The sequence below is a fragment of the Vipera ursinii genome (genome assembly GCF_947247035.1).
Source record: "Vipera ursinii genome assembly, chromosome: 5".
Lineage (NCBI taxonomy): Eukaryota > Metazoa > Chordata > Lepidosauria > Squamata > Viperidae > Vipera > Vipera ursinii.
This window is the reverse complement of record NC_139518.1, coordinates 42,228,108-42,248,969: the sequence shown is the minus strand read 5'-3', so window position 1 is coordinate 42,248,969 and position 20,862 is coordinate 42,228,108. Positions and strand designations below refer to the sequence as shown.

Genomic DNA, 20,862 nt, shown 5'->3' with positions numbered 1-20,862 from the left:
TAATAATAATTTATGCTTTTGATATCAGGGTAATAATTTATGCTTTTGATATCATCAGCATACTGTAAAATGTTGGAGGACCTTTCCCAAGAGTTTCACATACTGTAAATGTTAACAATCAAGGTGGTGAGGACTGATTCCTGTGGTGCCTGGTAAATGATGTGTCACTTGATCAACCTTTTCTACAATAGATTAAAATTATTCATAGAGAATGGAGAAGAAGCACTGCAAAACTCTTCCTCAATCCCTAACCATCACAGGAGGTCCAGTAAGATAATATGATTGATGGTGTTAGACTGCAATAAGGGAGGAGAAATATGTATGTTTCACCTCCTTTGTCACCAAATTATAGACACAAACATGGACATAGATTCATTTATGGTTGAGTTGGCTTTTTGTCTTTCTTCACTACCACTCCCGACATCATCTTTCAGAGGGACTTAGTAAACTAAGGCACCAAGTGAAAATGGCATCCAGAAAGAAGCTACTCGTGGGTAATAGAATGAAGTTCCAGTTTGCATCCTGATACCCAGTTTTGAGCTGAACTGTCTATCAAGCAGTTGGGAAAGTCCCCAATTGTTCTCTTGAAATCAAAATGGTTGTAAATCCAGGATTGTCATAGAAAACTTTTGCTGCATTTGACCAAAATGAATTTGCCAACATTTTTTGCAAAGAATCTGTGATACATAGCGAGACTATTGTAGAAAAGCAACACAAAGCAGAGTCACTTGTATGTTCTGTTTTTATTGATCATTAGCATAATAATTTTATGATTTCATTTTCTGTCTGATCCAGTCAAGATATGAGCTGATCTTAGTGTAGATTCCAAAATTATTAGGATCCCCACAACCTTCTCCCCAACTCACTAATCCAAGTAGGAACCAGGTGTTCTTGAATTTTACAACCATAGGACCACCACTGTCTCCATGACAAGAATCTCGTATATCTCCTGGTATCCCTGCACAGAACATGTTATCTGTTAAAGAATTCCACATAGAATGGATACAGTCATTCCGTGATGCTACAGGGATTTCAATAAAATTGAGAACAGAGGAGAAGTTCTTCTTACTATTCGCACTCTGGCTTCCCCAGCCTGTTACTATTGTTTGAATCCCTTCTGTCATCAACTGTTGATCTGCCAGGTTTTGGGTAGGCAGGCAAATGGGTATAATATACTTATTGACAACAACTGGGTGGGATAGATGTAGTATTGCAATATCATTATCATAGGTGTCTGAAGAGTAATTTTCATGAAAGAATATCTTGTCAGCAATGATAGTTATCTCACTTTCATCTATTCGTCGTCGGTGATATTTCCCTGTAACATAAAAATTTGGAAATATTATTTTCTTGAAAGTAAGCCAAGTCTATCTTTCTCCAAACAGTTAAAAAGACATTTAATAAAGGTTGAACATTCTCCCTGAATATTAGAATAAGCAAACTCCAAACTATAATAGGAATAAATAGCTACTCAATTATACTACAGATTTGCATGCAGCAGGAAAATTGCCTACTATATTGTTCTTGTTAACCCATAATCAGGAAAAATGGAAAGGAAAGAGAAAACATGCATATAATGGAATTGGATGGAGAAAATTAGAACAGAGGTGGGTGGACTGAAGACCATTCATTCTGTATATCTTGTTGGTTGAAGAGGATGGGAGATGCAAAAAAACATTTTATACACATTTCACTTTTTCAAACCAAGAAGAGATGAAGTATATGAATGCCAGATATTTTTAAAAAATTAAGAAAAGCCTGCATGGAACAGATAATAGGTTCCTCTAATCCAGGGGTGTCAAACTTGCAACGTCATGTGACGTGTCACAACATATCATGACTTTTTTGCCATTGCTGGCAATGGGGTGGGCGCAGTTTTGCCATGATGCATCTGGCCTGCAGGCTGGCAGTTTGAGACCCCTGCTCTAATCTAACCTAGCATTTTCTTCCTATTGTGACCAAAGAGTGGCCCTGGGTAGTCCTCAGTCCGCTATTTGTGTTTTTCAACAGCTGGCACTGAGTGATAGACAGACTCCATAATAGTTAATTACATCAACAACTTTGTCAAATTCCCCCTTTTCAAGTCATCAAAATTATTATGGACAGCATCATGTCTTCATAGTTTAAAAAGAGGCAGTGTCAACAAGTCCTCTTTTATCAGTCTTTTATCTTTCACCACTGAGCTTCATTAAATAATCTCAGGTAGTAATACTGCAAGAAAAGGAGAAAAACTCCTAGTCTAGTTTATTACATTGTGTATATAGGTAGATCTCGACTTACTAAGTTCATTTAGTGACCGTTTGCAGTTACAACCAAACTGAAAAAAGTGACTTGTGATATTTCTTCACATGAACATTGCAGCATCCCCATAGTCACCTAATCAAAATTCAGACCCTTGAGCAACTGACTCATATTTACAACGGTTGCAGTATCCCGGGGTCATGGGATCACTTTTTGTGACCTTTTTGACAAGCAAAGTCAATGGGGAAGCTAGATTCACTTAACAACTCCATGTCATTCACTTAACAACGGCACCAATACACTTAACAAACTGTGGCAAGAAAGGTCATAAAATGCGGCAGCATTCACTTGGCTACTGTCTCACTTAGCAATAGGACTTTTGGGCTCCACTGTGGCCATAAGTCCAGGACTACATAGGTAATTTTATATGTCAGTATAGGTCCCCATCTTACTTGCTGTGTAAGTCCTAAAACTCCCAAACATTCCTTTCCTCAGATTGGAAATATTCCAACCTTTTGATTATCTTTCTTGCCTTTTCTGGGCTTTTCAAGATTTGCTGAGTAACACATAGAAAAACAAAAAATCATATTTGTAACATGTACGCCCTTGTAATGCAATCCAATCGCAATCAAAATTAACAAGTAAAAGCTAATAAATTCAATATGCACCATTAAATAACCACAGTAAAAATAACTCACAAAACTGAAGGACTCTAACTCTATAAATCTAATAAAATTTCAGTTTCACTTGCCACACAACTAACACAGCAGATCCTTCCAGACCCCAAATGCCTTTCCTTGGTATATATAAAACCATACATTTGGAAATAAATTTGTTTCTATAGAATGGGTCAACAAATTGTGGATGGAATAGTGAAATAGGCATGGGAGTTATGCTTTTGGTTCAATTACTTTTATTTATACCTATTTAAGAGTTCAATCCAGTGGTGGGATTCAACCAGTTTGCACCAGTTCAGCAGAACCGGTAGCCAATTTTTTGTTGCCCAGGCCCAGAACAGACTTCTGGAAGCAGCATCCACAGAGAGAACCAGTTGTTTACATATTTGAATCCCACCACTGGTTCAATCCAAATTTATCAGAACAATTCTGCAGATGCCATGCTGTGTCCCAAAGGCACTTCTGCACCTGGAGACAGGATTGATAAAAGTCGAAGCAAGAATCTATATAGCTTCCTTAAACATCTGTCTACTCGTCGCAGCTTCTGCCAACCTAGCAGTTCGAAAGCACGTAAAAATGCAAGTAGAAAAATAGGGACCACTCCGGTGGGAAGGTAACAGCGTTCTGTGCGCCTTTGGTGTCTAGTCATGCCGGCCACATGACCACGGAGACGTCCTCGGACAAGCGCTGGCTCTTCAGCTTTGAAACGGAGATGAGCACCGGCCCCTAGAGTTGGAAACGACTAGCACGTATGTGCGGGGGAACCTTTACCTTTACCTTAAGGCTTAATTGCTTTCCGCAAGGCCTTGCTCTATTAATTATTCAAGATAAATTGCCTTCATGGATCAAGGCAATCGAGTCCAACCTTGCCAAACTAGGTTTCTCATCAGCCTCAATTCTCAAACTGGACTACGACCGAGCAAAACAAACCTTGTGTCAAAGGGTAGTAGAGGACATTGAGAGGCAAGGGGACTTAGGTATAGCTCTGCTGTTTCTGGCTCCAGACTCTATTAGATATGTGGTTACACCTGCCAGGTATCTTAGTCAGTTGGAGTCAGTAAACCACTGGAAAACATTCTCACTTGCACGGTGCTATGCATTTTCATTGGCCATCCTATACGGCAAGTATAAAAAGACACCATTGGCTGAAAGACTCTGCTTCCTGTGGTTCAGGAGAGTGGAGACCATTGGACACATACTCCTTCAATTTTCTTTCTATAGAGCTATTCGGAAAAACCATATCTTCCTCATAATTGATAGGTATCCTGGTCATTCGGAAAATATTTATCTCCAGTGGTTGCTTAAGGATGAGCAGGCAGTGATTACGGCACAGGTGGCTAGATTCTGCGCAGCAGCATTGGGGATTGGCCAGAAACATAAATAAACATTTTAAATCTTCTTAATAATCTTTTATAATTAATTTTATTACATGTTTTTATCCAGCATTAGACTATACTCAATGTATTTTTATTGTCAGGCCAGTATGATTCAGTTTTTCTAAAGGTAGCTAGGTTTTGTTATACTGTCTGTATAACTAGGCAGACCTTGGTCATCCATTGATTACATCATTAATTATAATATATTGCTATGTCTTCTTGTGTTGGTTCTGTTTAGTTTTGTTTTATTTGAATGTTTAATTTATGTGTTGGCCTTTGGCTGTAATAATAAATTGAATTGAATTGAATTATATCTATTTTCACATGTTCCATCAAGCTACCCACTATACACTCAAGTTCATGATCAGCAACTATCAGCTTAGATCCCTTCAGCTTATAGGTGAAATTAAAATTGTTGTTTTCTAAAATTGTTGTTCCAATGTGTATCACTGTTGCATTATATTTTTATTTAAATTTAAAAATTATTATAATTAACAGTTGAGCCCAAAATGTCCATTGCTAAGCAGGGACTTAAGTGAGTTGTGCCTCATTTTACATCCTTTTTTGCCTCAGTAGTTAAGTGAATCACTGCAGTTCTTAAGCGGATTGTGTGGTCATTCAGTGAATCAGGCTTTCCTCCATCGACTTTGCTTGTCAGAAGCTGGCTGGGAAGGTTACAAATGATGATCACATGATCCCAGGACAGGGCAACAGTCATAAATACATGTCAGTTGCCAAGCACCTGAATTTTGATCACATGATTATTGGGTTGCTGCAATAATTGTTAAGTGTGAAAACTGGTCATAAGTCACTTTTTTCAAGGTTGTTGTAACTGTGGATGGTTGTAAGTTGAGAACTACCTATAAATCCTTTGGCCCTGCTCTTAGATTAAAAAAAATCCCATAAGCTTGTTTTCAACTCTTGTAAACAGATGATGTAAGCATCTATTAAGGAACTTCCCCTGGCAGGATTAAGGAGTTTGCCTTTTCCCCTGTGGTCTCTGCCTGTGGAACATTCTACCACTGGAGGTAAGATCTGCTCTTACCCTCTTGGTCTTCTGGAAGGTCCTGGTTTTGCTGGTTGGCTTAGTGTCCTGATGGGAACACTCTTTGCTGGAGATGGTTGATGGGGTAAGAGGAAGACCTTACTTCTGTGCCACCTGTCCCTTGATTCTAGTTTTTATACAATTCTTTTTATTTTAATTGTTTTTATATTTATTTTTATCTTCTGAAAGCCACCCAGAGTCATTTTATTACTGAGATGGATGTTTTATAAATTCAGTAAACAAATAATGAAATCATTGGAGAAACACTCTTTTAATTATGCCCCTTGAAATTCATATCTCAGACCCTAGGTCTAGGATCAAGAAGTAGAAATGTGAATAGGCTGTGTACTTAGGAGCCTAAAGCAAATGGTCTCCTTAGGAGAATGCTGTTTCTCCCAATAGATCAAATCTGATTGATGACTAGGTGCCTCCAGCATTTAAGCCTCCACCTGAAAACAGGATGATGATTAATAGAACAAATTTTGTGTTCTGGGAAACCTTGATCTCATACCTTCTTATCTCTGAATATGCTACTGGTAAGATACTTTTGTTTTTCTTAAATTTTATTGAAACTGGAATCATAGCTCTGATGTCAACTGTAAATGCTTGTTCATGGCCTTGGATTTTTATTGTCAGTTACCTTGCCTCGCAGGCAAGGTAGTTTATTTAACGAAGTTTAAATTTTAATTTCTTGTTACTAAGAGTTATTTCTGGAAAGATCAGTTCAGACATACCAGTAGAATCTTTTTAGAATAATATTATTTTAGTTTGGCTCTCAATCAATCAGTCAGAATAGAGGTGGAAGGAAAGTGGAGGTCTTGTAGTTCAACCCCCTGCTCAAGCAAGAGACCCTATACCATTTCAGACAGGTGGTTGTCCAGTCTTTTCTTAAAAAACCTCCATTGATGAAGCACCTAAGACTTCTGAAGGCAAGCTGTTCCACTGGTTCATTGCCTTCACTGTTAGGAAGTTTCTCCTTCATTCCAGGTTGCTTCTCTCCTTGATCAGTTTCCATCCATTGCTTCTTGTCTTGCCTTCTGGTGCTTTGGAAAATAAGTTGATCCCCTCCTCTTTGTGGCAGCCCCTCAAATACTGGAATACTGTTATCATGTCCACCCTAGTCCTTCTTTTCTCTAGACTGGGCATGAAGACTTGATGGATGTATCTACCCAGAGTTAGGAATTCAGAAATCTCTACAAAAATAGGCATTATACCAATGTTTCTCAACCTCAACGACTTTAAGATGGAATTGACATCCACACATTTTAAGTTGGTGAGATTGAGAAACACCGCATTATACAGGGTAAAAGACTTATTGACACATGCAATATTAAAAAAGAATACAGGCACTAGGGTTTTCCTTACCAAGGATCAGTTTGATTCTCGATTCTCGAAACACACAATGTGCAGCTGTCAATACCCAAGCAGGATGAATGAGAACACCACCACATTTAAATTCTCCTGCACTATTGCCCAACATAACCTGCAATGGAAAGAGGAAAAGGCTGTTAAATCTGTTCCCTTGCCCATGCCGTTCTGTGTTTTGCTCTGCTGGTGATCATAGAATCTGAATTTACCAAATTGTTAGGTCAAATGCAATAGCCCTTGGATGTTTTGCTGGTCAGGATATTCTGAATGGAATGGAAATCATTGGGACAAATACTGTAGGAACTGCATAAAATTAAATTTACATTTCTTCTGATGTACTTATCTTTCCAATTGGTATTGAAGTTGTCACTTTTATGCTCAGCAAACTGTTTGAATATATTATATTACAGTAACTCAAATGGAATTCTTAATTTGGTCACAGCTCAGGCTGGGTGCTTGTCATCTTCTCTGAAAATTCTTTACTGTCTTGAAATAATTCTAAAATGGAGTTGCAGGTGAGGATTCAAAGTGCTGTTAGCCCTAATTTTAAATTACAGTTGCTTCTGCATTGCCCAGTGTCCTTTTTATTAAAATGCAATGACTGTATATCCCAATCCCAGGATGAGAGTCCTGAGAATTCCATTCTTAGACATCTGTATGGTGTAAGCTTAAGTGAAGCTGGTATGTTGTTCAACAAAGCAATTTGGAAAAATCAGGTCTTCTTAACTGGTTATAGTAACTAGAATCCATTATACAATGCATCAGCTCCAAATCCTCTTTTTTTGTAGACTTCAAACTTCAGCAATCCCTCTGACATGGTTGCTGAAAGGTTACAGCATAGCTTCCTACCATTTTGAAGTAGAAAACTATACTGTAAATCCTAACATAGGAATATCACAATAAAAAACACCCAAAATTCAGCCCTACTCATTCATATGATATAGGTCATTCACTTCCTCTTTGTAGCCCTTAAGTCATCTTCCCATTCTTAAGTATGTTCCCTAGATACCTAAAAGTTTTCCAATCTGATATATTCTAAGCCTTTTGCTTTGACATGACAGTATTTGTCAAGAAAATATAATGAACAGTATATGGCGGCGCCTGGAATGGCTGCGGCTGCATTGGCTCTTGAAGGTGAATAGTTTTGGGAGGGATAGTAAGGGCTATAGGCCACATGATCAGGAAGATTTTAACGTGTTTGAGCAACATGGTGGAACTAAGGTAACATATGACATACGACCGACAATCTTTGCTGGCCTGGCGAGTTTCTAGTTGTTTTGGAACTGTTGGTGAGACCGTTAAAAGTCGTTGGCGCTGTTTGAATTTGTTCTGCCAGCAGCAAGATCTGACTGCTGGCCCAGTGATGGATTCTACTGCAAATCAGGGCTGTTTCCAGAGGAGGAGAGGACCTGGAGCTTATGGAGTGAAGGAACTGGATGAGGCTGTCAGCAGGCCCAGAGGAAGAGAGAGAGGCTTTTGGAGGAGTTGGTGGCAGCAGCATCGTGCTCCAGGGGCGAAAAGAAGCAAGGCCTCTTTAAGGAAAGGGTGGAAGAGTCAGGATCAGAAAAAGGAAAGAAGGCGAGGTTGTCAGAATACAAGCGAATTTGAGGGCTAATCCACATGGAGCCCCATTTCCATCTGTCCTGTTTGCCATCGTTCACTCCCTAGAGACTAAAATGGACAATGTGAAATTTAAGTGGGCCCCGAACAAGGAGTATATATCGGAGGTGGTGACCCTTTGAGAGCTGTATGCAACGAAATTTCATTTTGATGTATGCCAATTGGTGTACATTCAAAGTGACAATAAAGTTATCATCATCTGATGTTGTAAACACTGAAATAAAAAGGACTTACAGGCCAATACATGGAATAAAACAGATGCCCATTTCACAGAAAGATCAAAGCTACTACAAAATGAAGATTTCATTACTACATACTTGCCAAGGGCTGTCTCCTCTTTTTCCAGGATTACCCCCAATTATTTTTGCAACCTTTAATTTGGATTCCACAATTCTCCCACAGGAATACTCCACTGCAAAAAAGGAAGGAAAAGAAAATTTGAATTACCACTATTATACCCTAACAATTATCCCAATATTCAACCAAGATTTTTCAGCTGGTTTCTATTTTGCCTCTTTCTAAAGGTTTTTTAATTCCTATAAACTGCCCTCTCAATTTCTCATTTACTCAAATAGTGGGAAATGTTCTCCCAATTACTTTGGCTTTTATAAGGAAAGTTAAGTATTTTTATACTTATATGACTGTGAGGTTGTGTTTTATTTATTTCTGATAAATGTTCAGTAATACCTGAATATTTTCATGAGTAGAAAAGAGAAGTCTGGAAAATCGGATGCTTTTTATTTCTTTATCTCCAGGTTTGCTAGGGTACAGATTTCCTATTTCTTCTGTTTAGCCACTAGGAACAGCTGAAATCCAGCAAAGGAGTTACATGTAGGATGTTCTGAGATAGTAATATTTGGCAAACCATTATTCATTTCTCAGGTTCCAAGAAGCTCATAACAACATTTATGCTGGGGTACTACAGGTGGAAACCTTATTTCACTCAAAAATGTTTTCTTGTCCCAAGTATAAAGTGGCATGTTACAGTTAATTCATTGAGTAACTGTCACACTGAAACTTCTTGAATTGTCTTCTTTCAAGTTTCTATAGATTCTATGTTGAATCTGAGAATTCTAGTAAACTGAGCACATTGGGCAGGGGTGGAGAAATAGTTTGGAAATGATGGTTTGATTCAGACTGAAGAGTGCTGTTTCATTCTTGTTTACTTGGAATTATATCCTTCTGTTCTTAAGGAAACATACTTCATAGTAAGTATATTTAGAATTACATCTTAAACATTACTAAAATCAATGCAATTTCAAAGGTATTTGATTCATGTCTTTCTTTGCCAACAGAACATGCCTTCTGCTGGTAATTTGTATGATGCAAAGTCATCCATCTCTAATTCAATGTATCATCATACCAAGAAAATCCCAATAAAAATGTATGTCTTATTCATGGAGTTTCCAAAGCCATGTTTGCTTACGCAGTACCTAGAACTGATATTTAGTCCATACACTTCTCACCCCTCCAGTTAATGATCGGCTATCAGAGTCACAATTATTTTGAAGGCCCCTGAATCCACAACTGCCATCCTACCAGGATCATAATTCATAACCTTGAGGTTTCTTAATGCAAGAACCTTGTCTTACTGAGGATTCATTTGTATTTCTTAACAATAGCAATCACACTTAGACTTGTATACCGCTTCACAATGCTTTACAGCCCTCTCTCGTCTAAGTGGTTTACAGAGTCAGCCTATTGCCTCCAACAATCTGGCTCCTCTTTTTACCAACCTTAGAAGGATAGAAGGCTGAGTCAACCTTGAGCCATGAGACTCGAACTGCCAAACTGCTGGCAGCCAGGAGTCAGCAGTAGTAGCCTGCAGTACAGCATTCTACCCACTGCACCACCAGGGCTTTTAATCTACATAACAGGTTCTCAGGAGATACTTTTGTAACACTTGCGAACAACAGTTTCCTTTTATTTATTTATTTATTTATTTGTTTGTTTGTTTGTTTGTTTGTTTGTTTGTTTTATATACCGCCCTTCTCCCGGAGGACTCAGGGCGGTGTACAGAGCAAAGTAAGTATACAATAAACCAACAATAAAACAAATAAAACCCCAGATCTACAAATAAAACCCCAAATCTATCAGGCCAGGCCGGCTTGCTGGAATAGATAGGTTTTTAAATCTCGCCGAAAGGTGCGAAGGTCGGGGGCCATCCGGATTTTGGCTGGTAAGCGGTTCCAGAGGATTGGCGCACCCACCGAGAATGCTCTCCCCCTGAGGGTCACCAGCCGGCATTCTCTGACCGGTGGCACCCTGAGGAGGCCCTCTCTGTGGGAGCGCACAGGACGGAGGGGTGTTGACGCTGGCAGTAGGTGCTCCCGTAGGTAATCCGGACATGCCATGTAGGGCTTTGAAATATGGGATGTAGGAAATTTTATTCAATACACAATCCATGACAGCTCAGTTGGCAGAACATTAAGCCACTAGAACTGCTTGCAAAATTGATCATGGATTTTGCTCTTTGCATGTTTTTGTCACACAGGGAGGTGTGAACTCAATTAGGGTTTTCTCACTTTTTTTTCAAAAGAATTCCAACTTACTTTTTCACAAGTATTTAAAAGTCTTAGGGAAACAGCCAGCTGGTATTCTGGAAAAAACCCATTACGTGATTTTTGGTGAGCCTAAACGCATTTTTCTTTGAACAAGGCTGATTCACAGAAACAGTATATAATGCTTGTCCCTCAGTAAAATAAACAGCAATATTTCTATAGTGTACCGAATAAATATTCTCATGATTATTATGTTCTAAGCAATAAGAGATTGGTAAATTTTAAAATTCACACTGCAAAATCTAACACACTTTAAATAATGTTTACATAAATGTATGTTTGCCTGATCATCTCTTTACCTGAAGGTGCACAAGAAGTATGATTATCCATCAGGTGGTAGTCCAAAGCACAGCTGCACAAACGGTATTGCTTATTGTTTCCTTCACTCTCATGGCAAAAATGTTCACAGCCACCATTGGCAATGGAGCAGTTAGTGTAGATGACCTCTGGGCAGCAAAAATAGAATGGCATGACATGTTCTTATGACAAAAAATTAATTAATCATTACGGATCAGTTAATATCATATATCCTTTCCCTATAAAGTTATGTGGTGGCACAAAAGTTAGAATGCAGTTTTGTAGGCACATTCTACCCACATACCAGAACTTCAATCCTAACAGGTTCAAGGTTGACTCAGCCTTCTATATTTCTGAGGTCGGTAAAATGAGGCCCCAGATTCTTTTGACAATATACTGGCTCTGTAAACCCCTTAGAGAGGCTGCAAAGCACTACGAAGCGGTATATAAGTCTAAGTGCTATTGCTATTGCAATGTGAAAAATGAAATTGGCAAAATCATGTGTCTAGCAAATCACAATCTTGTGACCTAGACTCTACAACTAGTGGTAAATGTGACAGTTGTAAATGTGACTACAAGTCATAAGTCCTTTTTCCAAAGTCATCATGACTTTGAACTATTGTTAAATGAACGGTTGTAAGTTAAGGCCTACCTGTATTACCATCCTATACATTTTGTTGTTGTTAGTTGCGAAGTCGTGTCCGACCCATCGCGACCCTATGGACAATGTTCCTCCAGGCTTTCCTGTCCTCTACCATCTTCTGGAGTCCATTTAAGCTCACGCCTACTGCTTCAGTGACTCCATCCAGCCACCTCATTCTCTGTCGTCCCTTTCTTCTATTACCCTCAATCTTTCCCAGCATTAGGCTCTTCTCCAGTGAGTCCTTCCTCCTCATTAGGTGGCCAAAGTATTTGAGTTTTAGCATCAGGATCTGGCCTTCTAAAGAGCAGTCAGGGTTGATCTCCTCTAGGACTGACCGGTTTGATCGCCTTGCAGTCCAAGGGACTCGCAGGAGTCTTCTCCAGCACCACAGTTCAAAGGCCTTAATTCTTTGGCGCTCAGCCTTTTTTATGGTCCAACTTTCACTGCCATACATTGCAACTGGGAAGACCGTAACCTTGACTATACGCACTTTTGTTGACAGGGTGATGTCTCTGCTTTTTAGTGTACTGTCTAGATTTGCCATGGCTTTCCTCCCGAGGAGCAAGCGTCTTTTAATTTCTTGACTACAGTCCCCATCTGCAGTGATCTTGGAGCCCAGGAAAATAAAATCTGTCACTACCTCCATTTCTTCCCCATCTATTTGCCAGGAATTGAGAGGGCCGGATGCCATGATCTTGGTTTTCTTAATGTTTAGTTTCAACCCAACTTTTGCACTCTCCTTCTTCACTCGCAACAAGAGACTCTTCAGTTCCTCTTCACTTTCTGCCATTAGAGTGGTATCATCTGCATATCTTAGGTTGTTGATATTTCTTCCAGCAATCTTAATTCCAACTTTTGACTCCTCTAGCCCTGCCTTTCTCATGATGTGCTCTGCATATAAGTTAAATAGGCAAGGCGACAGTATACAGCCTTGCCGGACACCTTTCCCAATTTTGAACCAATCAGTGGTTCTGTGTCCAGTTCTCACTGTTGCTTCTTGGCCCGCATATAGGTTTCTCAAGAGACAAATAAGATGTTCTGGTACTCCCATCTCTTTAAGAACTTGCCACAGTTTGTTATGATCCACACAATCAAAGGCTTTAGCATAGTCAATGAAGCAGAAGTAGATGTTTTTCTGGAACTCTCTAGCTTTCTCCATGATCCAGCGTATGTTGGCTATTTGATCTCTAGTTCCTCTGCCTCTTCGAAATCCTGCCTGTACTTCTGGTAGTTCTCGATCCACATACTGCTGGAGTCTAGCTTGTAGGATTTTAAGCATAACTTTACTAGCATGAGAAATGAGTGCAATGGTGCGATAGTTTGAACATTCTTTGGCACTGCCTTTCTTTGGAATTGGAATGTAAACTGATCTTTTCCAATCCTGTGGCCACTGTTGAGTTTTCCAAATTTGCTGGCAAATTGAGTGTAGCACTTTTACTGCATCGTCTTTTAAGATTTTGAATAGCTCAGCTGGAATACTGTCACCTCCACTAGCTTTGTTGTTGCTCAGCTTTTCTAAGGCGCACTTCACTTCACATTCTAGGATGTCTGACTTTTATACATTTATGATTATAAATTAATCTTGTGGAATGGAAGTTGGTAACAAGGGCTACATTGGAGATGCCATCACATATGCACATTATATAGTTGTAAGTAATCAATTAGAGTTGTTTGAGATAAGATAAGGAACCCATGGTATAATATCAGTGATAATAAATCTGAGTATCAAAAGTAGCATTACCATTTTGGCAGAATCGTCCCTCCCAGCCTTTGTTACATATGCAGTCAAATCGCCCAATGCCATCCTTACAGAATCCATTCAAACATGGGCTGGAAACACACATATCTCCATCTAAAAAAAAAAGCATCAGAAAACCCAGATCATACAGATCTTCACAGTATTTATTTAACACTTGATGTATTTCTATTCATGTTTACTCCAAGAGCATAAAGTAATGGAAACGTTCTTTCATTTTGTCCCCACAACGATAACCCTGTAAGGAACTTAGCTGAGACATAGTGACTGGCCACTTGGTGACTTTTTGTGACTGAGGATGGACTCGAACCAGGATGCCTCCCCTTCTAATCTGACTCCTTAGTACGTACAGAATGCAGTTCCTTTTTCTCTCAGCCACACAAATTCTTCCCTTTGTTATGATTCACTTCTTTTGAGTAAAGGAGGTTCAGAAGATATTAGGAAAAAGAGATGCAGGAACTTGTTTGGAATTTAATCCTTTTTTCAAGGTTACAATAAAATACAGATATTTGTTTAGGCAGAGAGGGATATACCGTATATACTTGAGTATAAGCCGACTCGAGTATAAGCCGAGACCCCCCAATTTCACCCCCAAAAACTGGAAAAAGTTATTGACTCGAGTATAAGCCGATCCGCCGTTCTGCAAGCCTCTGCCGCCAGCAGAGGCTCGATCCGCCATTTTGCAAGCCTGAATACACAGGAATACCCTGTGTGGCCGCGGCTCTCGGGGAAGCCCTGGCTGTCCGCTTCCTCGCTCCACGCTGCCATTCGGGGCCCGCGCGTTCCCCGGGCAAATCGCGGCACCCAGCAGGCGAGGAAACACGCCCGCTCCAGTCGCCCCCCCTTCCCTCAGGAGACGCGAAGTAAGTGACCGCCCGGAGCTTACCGAGGACTTGCGCGCGGCCGAGGCTTCGGTGCTTCCAGGATCGCGCGCACCTCTCCCAAGCCGCCGCCGTCCAGAGACCTGCCGAAGTTTGGGGAGGTTTGGGGAGGTGCGCGCGCACCTCCCCAAACCTCCCCAAACGTCGGCAGGTCTCCGGACCTCCGCGCCCTGCCTGCCTGCTTCTTTCTGCAGCGGAAAGAAGCAGGCAGGCAGGGCGCGGAGGAACAGAGACCTGCCGACGTTTGGGGAGGTTTGGGTGCCTCCCCAAACCTCCCCAAACGTCGGCAGGTCTCCGTTCCTCCTGCCGACGTTTGGGGAGGTTTGGGCGCCTCCCCAAACGTCGGCAGGTCTCCGTTCCTCCGCACAGACCTGCCGACGTTTGGGGAGGTTTGGGCGCCTCCCCAAACCTCCCCAAACGTCGGCAGGTCTCCGTTCCTCCTGCCGACGTTTGGGGAGGTTTGGGCGCCTCCCCAAACCTCCCCAAACGTCGGCAGGTCTCCGTTCCTCTGCGCAGACCTGCCGTTTGGGGAGGCGCCCAAACCTCCCCAAACGTCGGCAGGTCTCCATTCCTCTGCGCCCTGCCTGCCTGCTTCTTTCCGCTGCGGAAAGAAGCAGGCAGGCAAGACGCGGAGGTCCGGAGACCTGCCGACGTTTGGGGAGGTTTGGGGAGGTGCGCGCGCACCTCCCCAAACCTCCCCAAACTTCGGCAGGTCTCCGGATGGTGGTGGCTTGGGAGAGGTGCGCGCGATCCCGGAAGCACCAAAGCCTCGGCCGCGCACAAGTCCTCGGTAAGTTTTTTTGTTGACTGGAGTATAAGTCGAAGTGGAATTTTTCAGCCCAAAAAGTGGGCTGAAAAATTCGGCTTATACTCAAGTATATACGGTATTCATTTCTATATATTCTATATTCATTTCATGTGTACAGAGATGAGTAGGTATCAGGTTTGTGGATGAGAAATGAAGGTCATATATAAACAGAGGCACCGAATCAAGATCACGCGAAGTATTAGTACCGCTTTATAAAACCTTAGTGAGACCACACCTGGAATACTGCAACCAATTTTGGTCACCATACTACAAAAAAGATGCTGAGACTTTGGAAAAAGTTCAGAGAAGAGCAACTAAGATGATCCAAGCCCTGGAAACTAAAACACATGAAGAACGGCTGCAGAACTTCGGTTTGTCTAGTCTAAAGAAGAAATAGGGGAGACACGATAGCACTATTCCAGTATTTGAAAGGCTGCCACAAAGACGAGGGGGTCAAATTATTCTCCATAGCACCAGAGGGCAGGACAAGAAATAATGGTTGGAAATTGATCAAAGAGAGAAGCAACCTGGAATTAAGGAGAAAGTTCCTAACAATTAACCAGTGGAACAGCTTGCCTTCAGAAATCATGGGGTCTCCCATCACTGGAGGTTTTTAAGAAGAGACTGGACAGTCATTTGGCTGAGATGGTATAGGTTCTCCTGCTTGAGCAGGGGGCTGGACTAGAAGACCTCCAAGGGCCCTTCTAGCTCTATTCTATTCCAATCCTTTATCAAAATCTATTTCAGGCTAATGGCAGGAAGTGAAGAAGAACTAAAGAGCCTCTTGTTGCGGGTGAAGAAGGAGAGTGCAAAAGTTGGGTTGAAACTTAACATTAACAAAACCAAGATCATGGCATCCGGCCCTCTCAATTTCTGGCAAATAGATGGGGAAGAAATGGAGGTAGTGACAGATTTTATTTTCCTGGGCTCCAAGATCACTGCAGATGGGGACTGTAGCCAAGAAATTAAAAGACGCTTGCTCCTCAAGAGGAAAGCCATGGCAAATCTAGACAGTACACTAAAAAGCAGAGACATCACCCTGTTAACAAAAGTGCGTATAGTCAAGGTTACGGTCTTCCCAGTTGCAATGTATGGCAGTGAAAGTTGGACCATAAAAAAGGCTGAGCGCCAAAGAATTGAGGCCTTTGAACTGTGGGGCTGGAGAAGACTCCTGTGAGTCCCTTGGACTGCAAGGCGATCAAACCGGTCAGTCCTAGAGGAGATCAACCCTGACTGCTTTTTAGAAGGCCAGATCCTGAAGCTAAAACTCAAATACTTTGGCCACCTAATGAGAAGGAAGGACTCACTGGAGAAGAGCCTAATGCTGGGAAAGATTGAGGGCAATAGAAGAAGGGGACGACAGAGAATGAGGTGGCTGGATGGAGTCATTGAAGCAGTAGGCATGAGCTTAAATGGACTCCAGAAGATGGTAGAGGACAGGAAGGCCTGGAGGAACGTTGTCCATAGGGTCGCGATGGGTCGGACACGACTTCGCAACTAACAACAACAACAACATTTCAGGCTATTCCAATATTTCTATATACTAGGACAGGAGGAATAAAATAGTTGCTACTCTTGTTAAACCAATAGGTACTTACTTTGTTATAATTATAATTACTGAGTATGCTACCAGCTCACCCTGTAACTTTTCTAGCACAAACCATAAGGTAAAGGTAAAGGTTCCCCCGCACATGCGTGCTAGTCGTTTCCAACTCTAGGGGCCGGTGCTCATCTCCGTTTCAAAGCCGAAGAGCCAGTGCTTGTCCGAGGACGTCTCTGTGGTCATGTGGCTGGCATGACTAAACGCCAAAGGCGCACAGAACGCTGTTACCTTCCCACTGTAGTGGTTCCTATTTTTCTACTTGCATTTTTTACATGCTTTCGAACTGCTAGGTTGGCAGAAGCTGGGACGAGTAACAGGGGCTCACTCTGTTACGCGGCACTCGGGATTCGACCCGCCAAACTGCTGATCTTCTGATCGACAAGCTCGGCGTCCTAACCCACTGAGCCATCATGTCCCTGCGCACAAACTATAGAAAGGTATCTACTTAAATTAACACACAATCCCTTTCCAAGTGGAATCACTATTCAAGAAGTAACCTGGAAGGGAAAATGGTTTGGTTTTCTCTTGCTGGAAAGCTGAATGTTAGAGAGCTGTAAAATACTTAGCTGCTCATAAATTCATCTGACATATGTAAATCGCTAAATTGTAATGGGATGAAAAATCATTCATTTGCATTTTTATCATATTTCTTTTATTTGTATTGCTATTGCAAGGCTTCATTCTACAGATTTTTTTTTGTTGATCAATGTTATTGCTTGGCACTCAAGTTGATTTTGGAATATTCATCAAACTGAGGAATTAAAAACAGGCCTATCATATGCCGGTAGCAAAATATCTAGACAATCACCCATAAGTTAGGAAAGAAATAAATCTTTAATTCTTTTCTATTATGTAGTTTTCTTGATTTCTGCAACTCAGATATTATAGCCCTAAGAAGATTTGGGATAGTTGATTTTCACATTAACAGCACAAACAGCTTCTTTTTTCTTGGTGAACAAAATTTCCTTTGCATTATTTGAGTTAATTTAGACTAGCTGTTTGCTTAGTGGTAGATTTATTGTGGAGTCACAAGGCTACAACAATAAACACTCAATTAACTGAAAGTTTCATTCCAATCTAGCCATTTATTTATTTATTTAAGAAAGTTAAGAAATTTATATAGCCATTTAACTCAACCAGTATGAGTTGTGAGTATTGTGGGTGGCTCACAATAATGAAAAAACCACACCAAGAATTCAATTAAAATAAAAAAGAACCCATAATAGGAGATCAGGAACTCACAATTATTATCTTCCTCCAGACAGATGGAGGAACCCATGCCACAAAGGGATTTAAAAGTAATAACCAACATCTTGAATTGACAACTTTGAAAACCAATACAGCTTACACACCTGAGGTATTACATGCATATCCTAAGGGTCCCAAGAACTGTCCACATAGCTGCTTTCTGTGCCAGTTATAGCTTCCAAATACTTTTCAAAGGTAGCCCTATGTAGAGTGTTTCAATAGTTCAGATGTGAGATGATCAGGGCATGAGTGACTGTTTGCAGGGACTCATAATCCAGGAAAGGGTGCAACTAGCACACAACATGAATTTGCCAAAGGCCTAGGTCATGAATGATAGTAAGGAAGGCTTCCTAATCAGGAACAGGCATGATTGGCACTGAGGGCTGTGTGTAAAATCTCTGCAACTTGCAAGGATAGAAAAATAGCTTGTTGTGATATCCGGGGAGCCTAAGACCCACTGCTATTCAGCTTTGATGGAACTGAGTTGAAACCAGTTCTTCCCTGGAAAGGGAAAGAATTACTTCTCTCAATAGCATAAAATCGAGCAAGTAATAAACTAATGGAACGCAACTAATAAGAATGGAGTAAATACATAATGAACAGGAGATATAAAAATGGTCACTAGAAATACTCAATACATCTTTACTCACCGATATATTTTGCCCAGAAAGCTAACTGAAAAGAAAAAAATAATAATTTAAAACTCTAAAAATCTTTTCTATAAGTAGCCATATTGTATAGCATCAACATTTTGCAGATTGTTTCTCAGTCTGATAATGAAAGAATGAACAATTATTCAGAGTCATTTATCCATCATATCCGCTATCATCCATCCAGCACAATGAAAATATAACCAATGTTTACAATATTTGCTTAAGCAGTGATGTTATTGTTTTGACATAAAGTCAACTGCCAATGCAATGGGCAATACAAATAGTAATAGTGGACTTAATTGGATATGATGGTACACCCATATAAACCATCCAATTTGAATCAAGTTCCACAATAATCAACCAAGGCCAAGAGAAGCCAAAACAAATAAGAAGTCGAAGTGTTTGGTTTTTTTTATAGCAAATGTTAGGAGTGATAATTTGGTAGTGAACAGTCTAATCCCAACAAAAAGTAGTCCCACCAGCTGCTAGGGTTAGAGAACATCTTGTGTCAGATTACTAAATTAGGATGTTTCTTTCTGCTCTTTAGTTTATTCTGCTCTTTCAATTGGATAATGAAGCTTCACTCTATTTCCCAATCTTTTAAAGAAACTTACAGTTTTTTCCATGGTTTCAAATATTTCACTAGCTTCTTCAAAATCACATTGTTCTTCTAAACATTCTCTTTCCAAGGAACCTGCCTTTAATTCTTCCAAGAAAGAATTTGCGCGCTTTTGAATCTTCAGGACACGATTGGCTTCTTGGCTGCTGTAAAACACTTGGGAATGGGCATATGGAGTATTTATGGTATTTTTATATTACTAGTTTCAGAAACATATTTGTGTTATATTATTTACCTGATATGAGAAATAATTTTTAAAGTAAGAAAAAACATGCTTTGGAGTAAAATAATGAAGCCAATGGAGATTACAATTATTGCTCCTAGGGCTATTCTGTAAAATCCAAACTCTGTTAATGAAGGTAAACTCTTATGCTGCAACACCTATTTTTTCAAAGTGAGGTAAATTGTGTAATTCTACATGTACTTGTTTTCACATCAAGATGATGGTAAAATATACCCCATACTTCCAGTGTGTGACTAGGAATAATTGGAAAAAGGATTGTATTGTACAGAATCCAAATGACATTGGGTTCTTTCAATTATGCTTAGAGACTATGCAGTGGCTGGCAGAATAGTTTAACCTGATGTTCAAAGGGATGACATACCTGAGGCTCCATATCCTTTAAGCAATATGAAGGCAGCTGAAAATGCCAGAAGAGAAATGATTCTACCCATTGCACAACCGATTCCACAACTATGAGAACAACCGTAAAAAAAAAGGGTGATTCGTTTTAGAGAAATACATATTTTTATATATTTTCAAGATTATATATTTAAGAAAGCACAGGCTGATATTTGATTCTTTCGGTAGGGCCTCCGAAGTCTCTTGCATAGTTTAACTTTACTCTTAGTTTTTTCACCATATATTGGCCTTGGAAGTAACGTCTTCCCATCTACCACTCCTGTCTCTTTATCTGATTAACTAGTTGGCAGCTTTCTGTTTATTTGACAATAATTCAATTTAAGGTGTTTTTAAACTTTCTGTTCAAAATCTAGGCAATGCATGTTTAACTGAACCCAAGCCTAATCCAAAACCAAAACAAAGCATACACAAGATAACAGAACTAAACTAAATGTATTGTCAATTCTCTTTTAAACTTTCCCTGATGATAGTCTGCATTTCTTATCCCTTTGCATTTGATTTAGGTAAAATATTGTTTAGGATTTTAAATGAAATATATGAACAACAAAAAAGATTTACTGACCTCCCTGGCTGAATCACAGTAGTCTATTCTTCCACCATTGAATGCAGAGGACACTAGTTAATCCATAACCTCAAATATTTACTCAGGAGATACACTTTGACAGCCTTTCTTTCAGTTAAACAAAAATGGCTCCTGTGGGATTCTACATGTAGAAAAGAAAATCAGGAATGGTTTGCTTTTAAACGTGTGCTTTTCTTTCTGATTTTCTTCTCTACTTATTGTTTAGGTAAGCAATGGCTAATTAAAATAAATGGGTTTTTT

General features: G+C 40.2%; 1 protein-coding gene across 3 annotated transcripts; it reads right to left on the bottom strand.

Annotated features, from left to right (window-relative positions):
• Positions 1-736: 736 nt before the first annotated feature.
• Positions 737-20,636, bottom strand: PROC (protein C, inactivator of coagulation factors Va and VIIIa). Of its 3 annotated transcripts, XM_083363576.1 has the most exons (9): positions 20,602-20,636; positions 20,002-20,090; positions 19,392-19,552; positions 18,775-18,799; positions 13,570-13,680; positions 11,188-11,334; positions 8,645-8,739; positions 6,705-6,822; positions 737-1,318 (listed from the first exon to the last, which is right to left on the bottom strand). In XM_083363576.1, exons 2-9 carry the CDS (start codon positions 20,069-20,071, stop codon positions 768-770), a joined length of 1,278 nt encoding a protein of 425 aa, XP_083219702.1. In that variant the 5' UTR covers positions 20,072-20,090; positions 20,602-20,636; the 3' UTR covers positions 737-767. The 3 variants fall into 3 exon arrangements, with proteins under 3 accessions (XP_083219702.1, XP_083219701.1, XP_083219703.1); XM_083363575.1 differs by lacking the exon at positions 20,602-20,636 and having other exon boundaries at positions 20,002-20,233; XM_083363577.1 differs by lacking the exons at positions 11,188-11,334; positions 20,602-20,636 and having other exon boundaries at positions 20,002-20,234.
• Positions 20,637-20,862: the final 226 nt, after the last annotated feature.

What these genes read in the sequence shown, in the direction of transcription:
- PROC (XM_083363576.1), bottom strand. Translation starts at nt 20,071, where the DNA reads ATGGGTAGAATCATTTCTCTTCTGGCATTTTCAGCTGCCTTCATATTG. An exon ending in TACTTCTTGTGCACCTTCAG is followed by an intron (nt 8,740 to 11,187) that starts GTAAAGAGATGA and finishes CCTTTTTTGCAG; the next exon opens with TGGAGTATTCCTGTGGGAGA. An exon ending in GAGGAGACAGCCCTTGGCAA is followed by an intron (nt 6,823 to 8,644) that starts GTATGTAGTAAT and finishes TTTCCATTGCAG; the next exon opens with GTTATGTTGGGCAATAGTGC.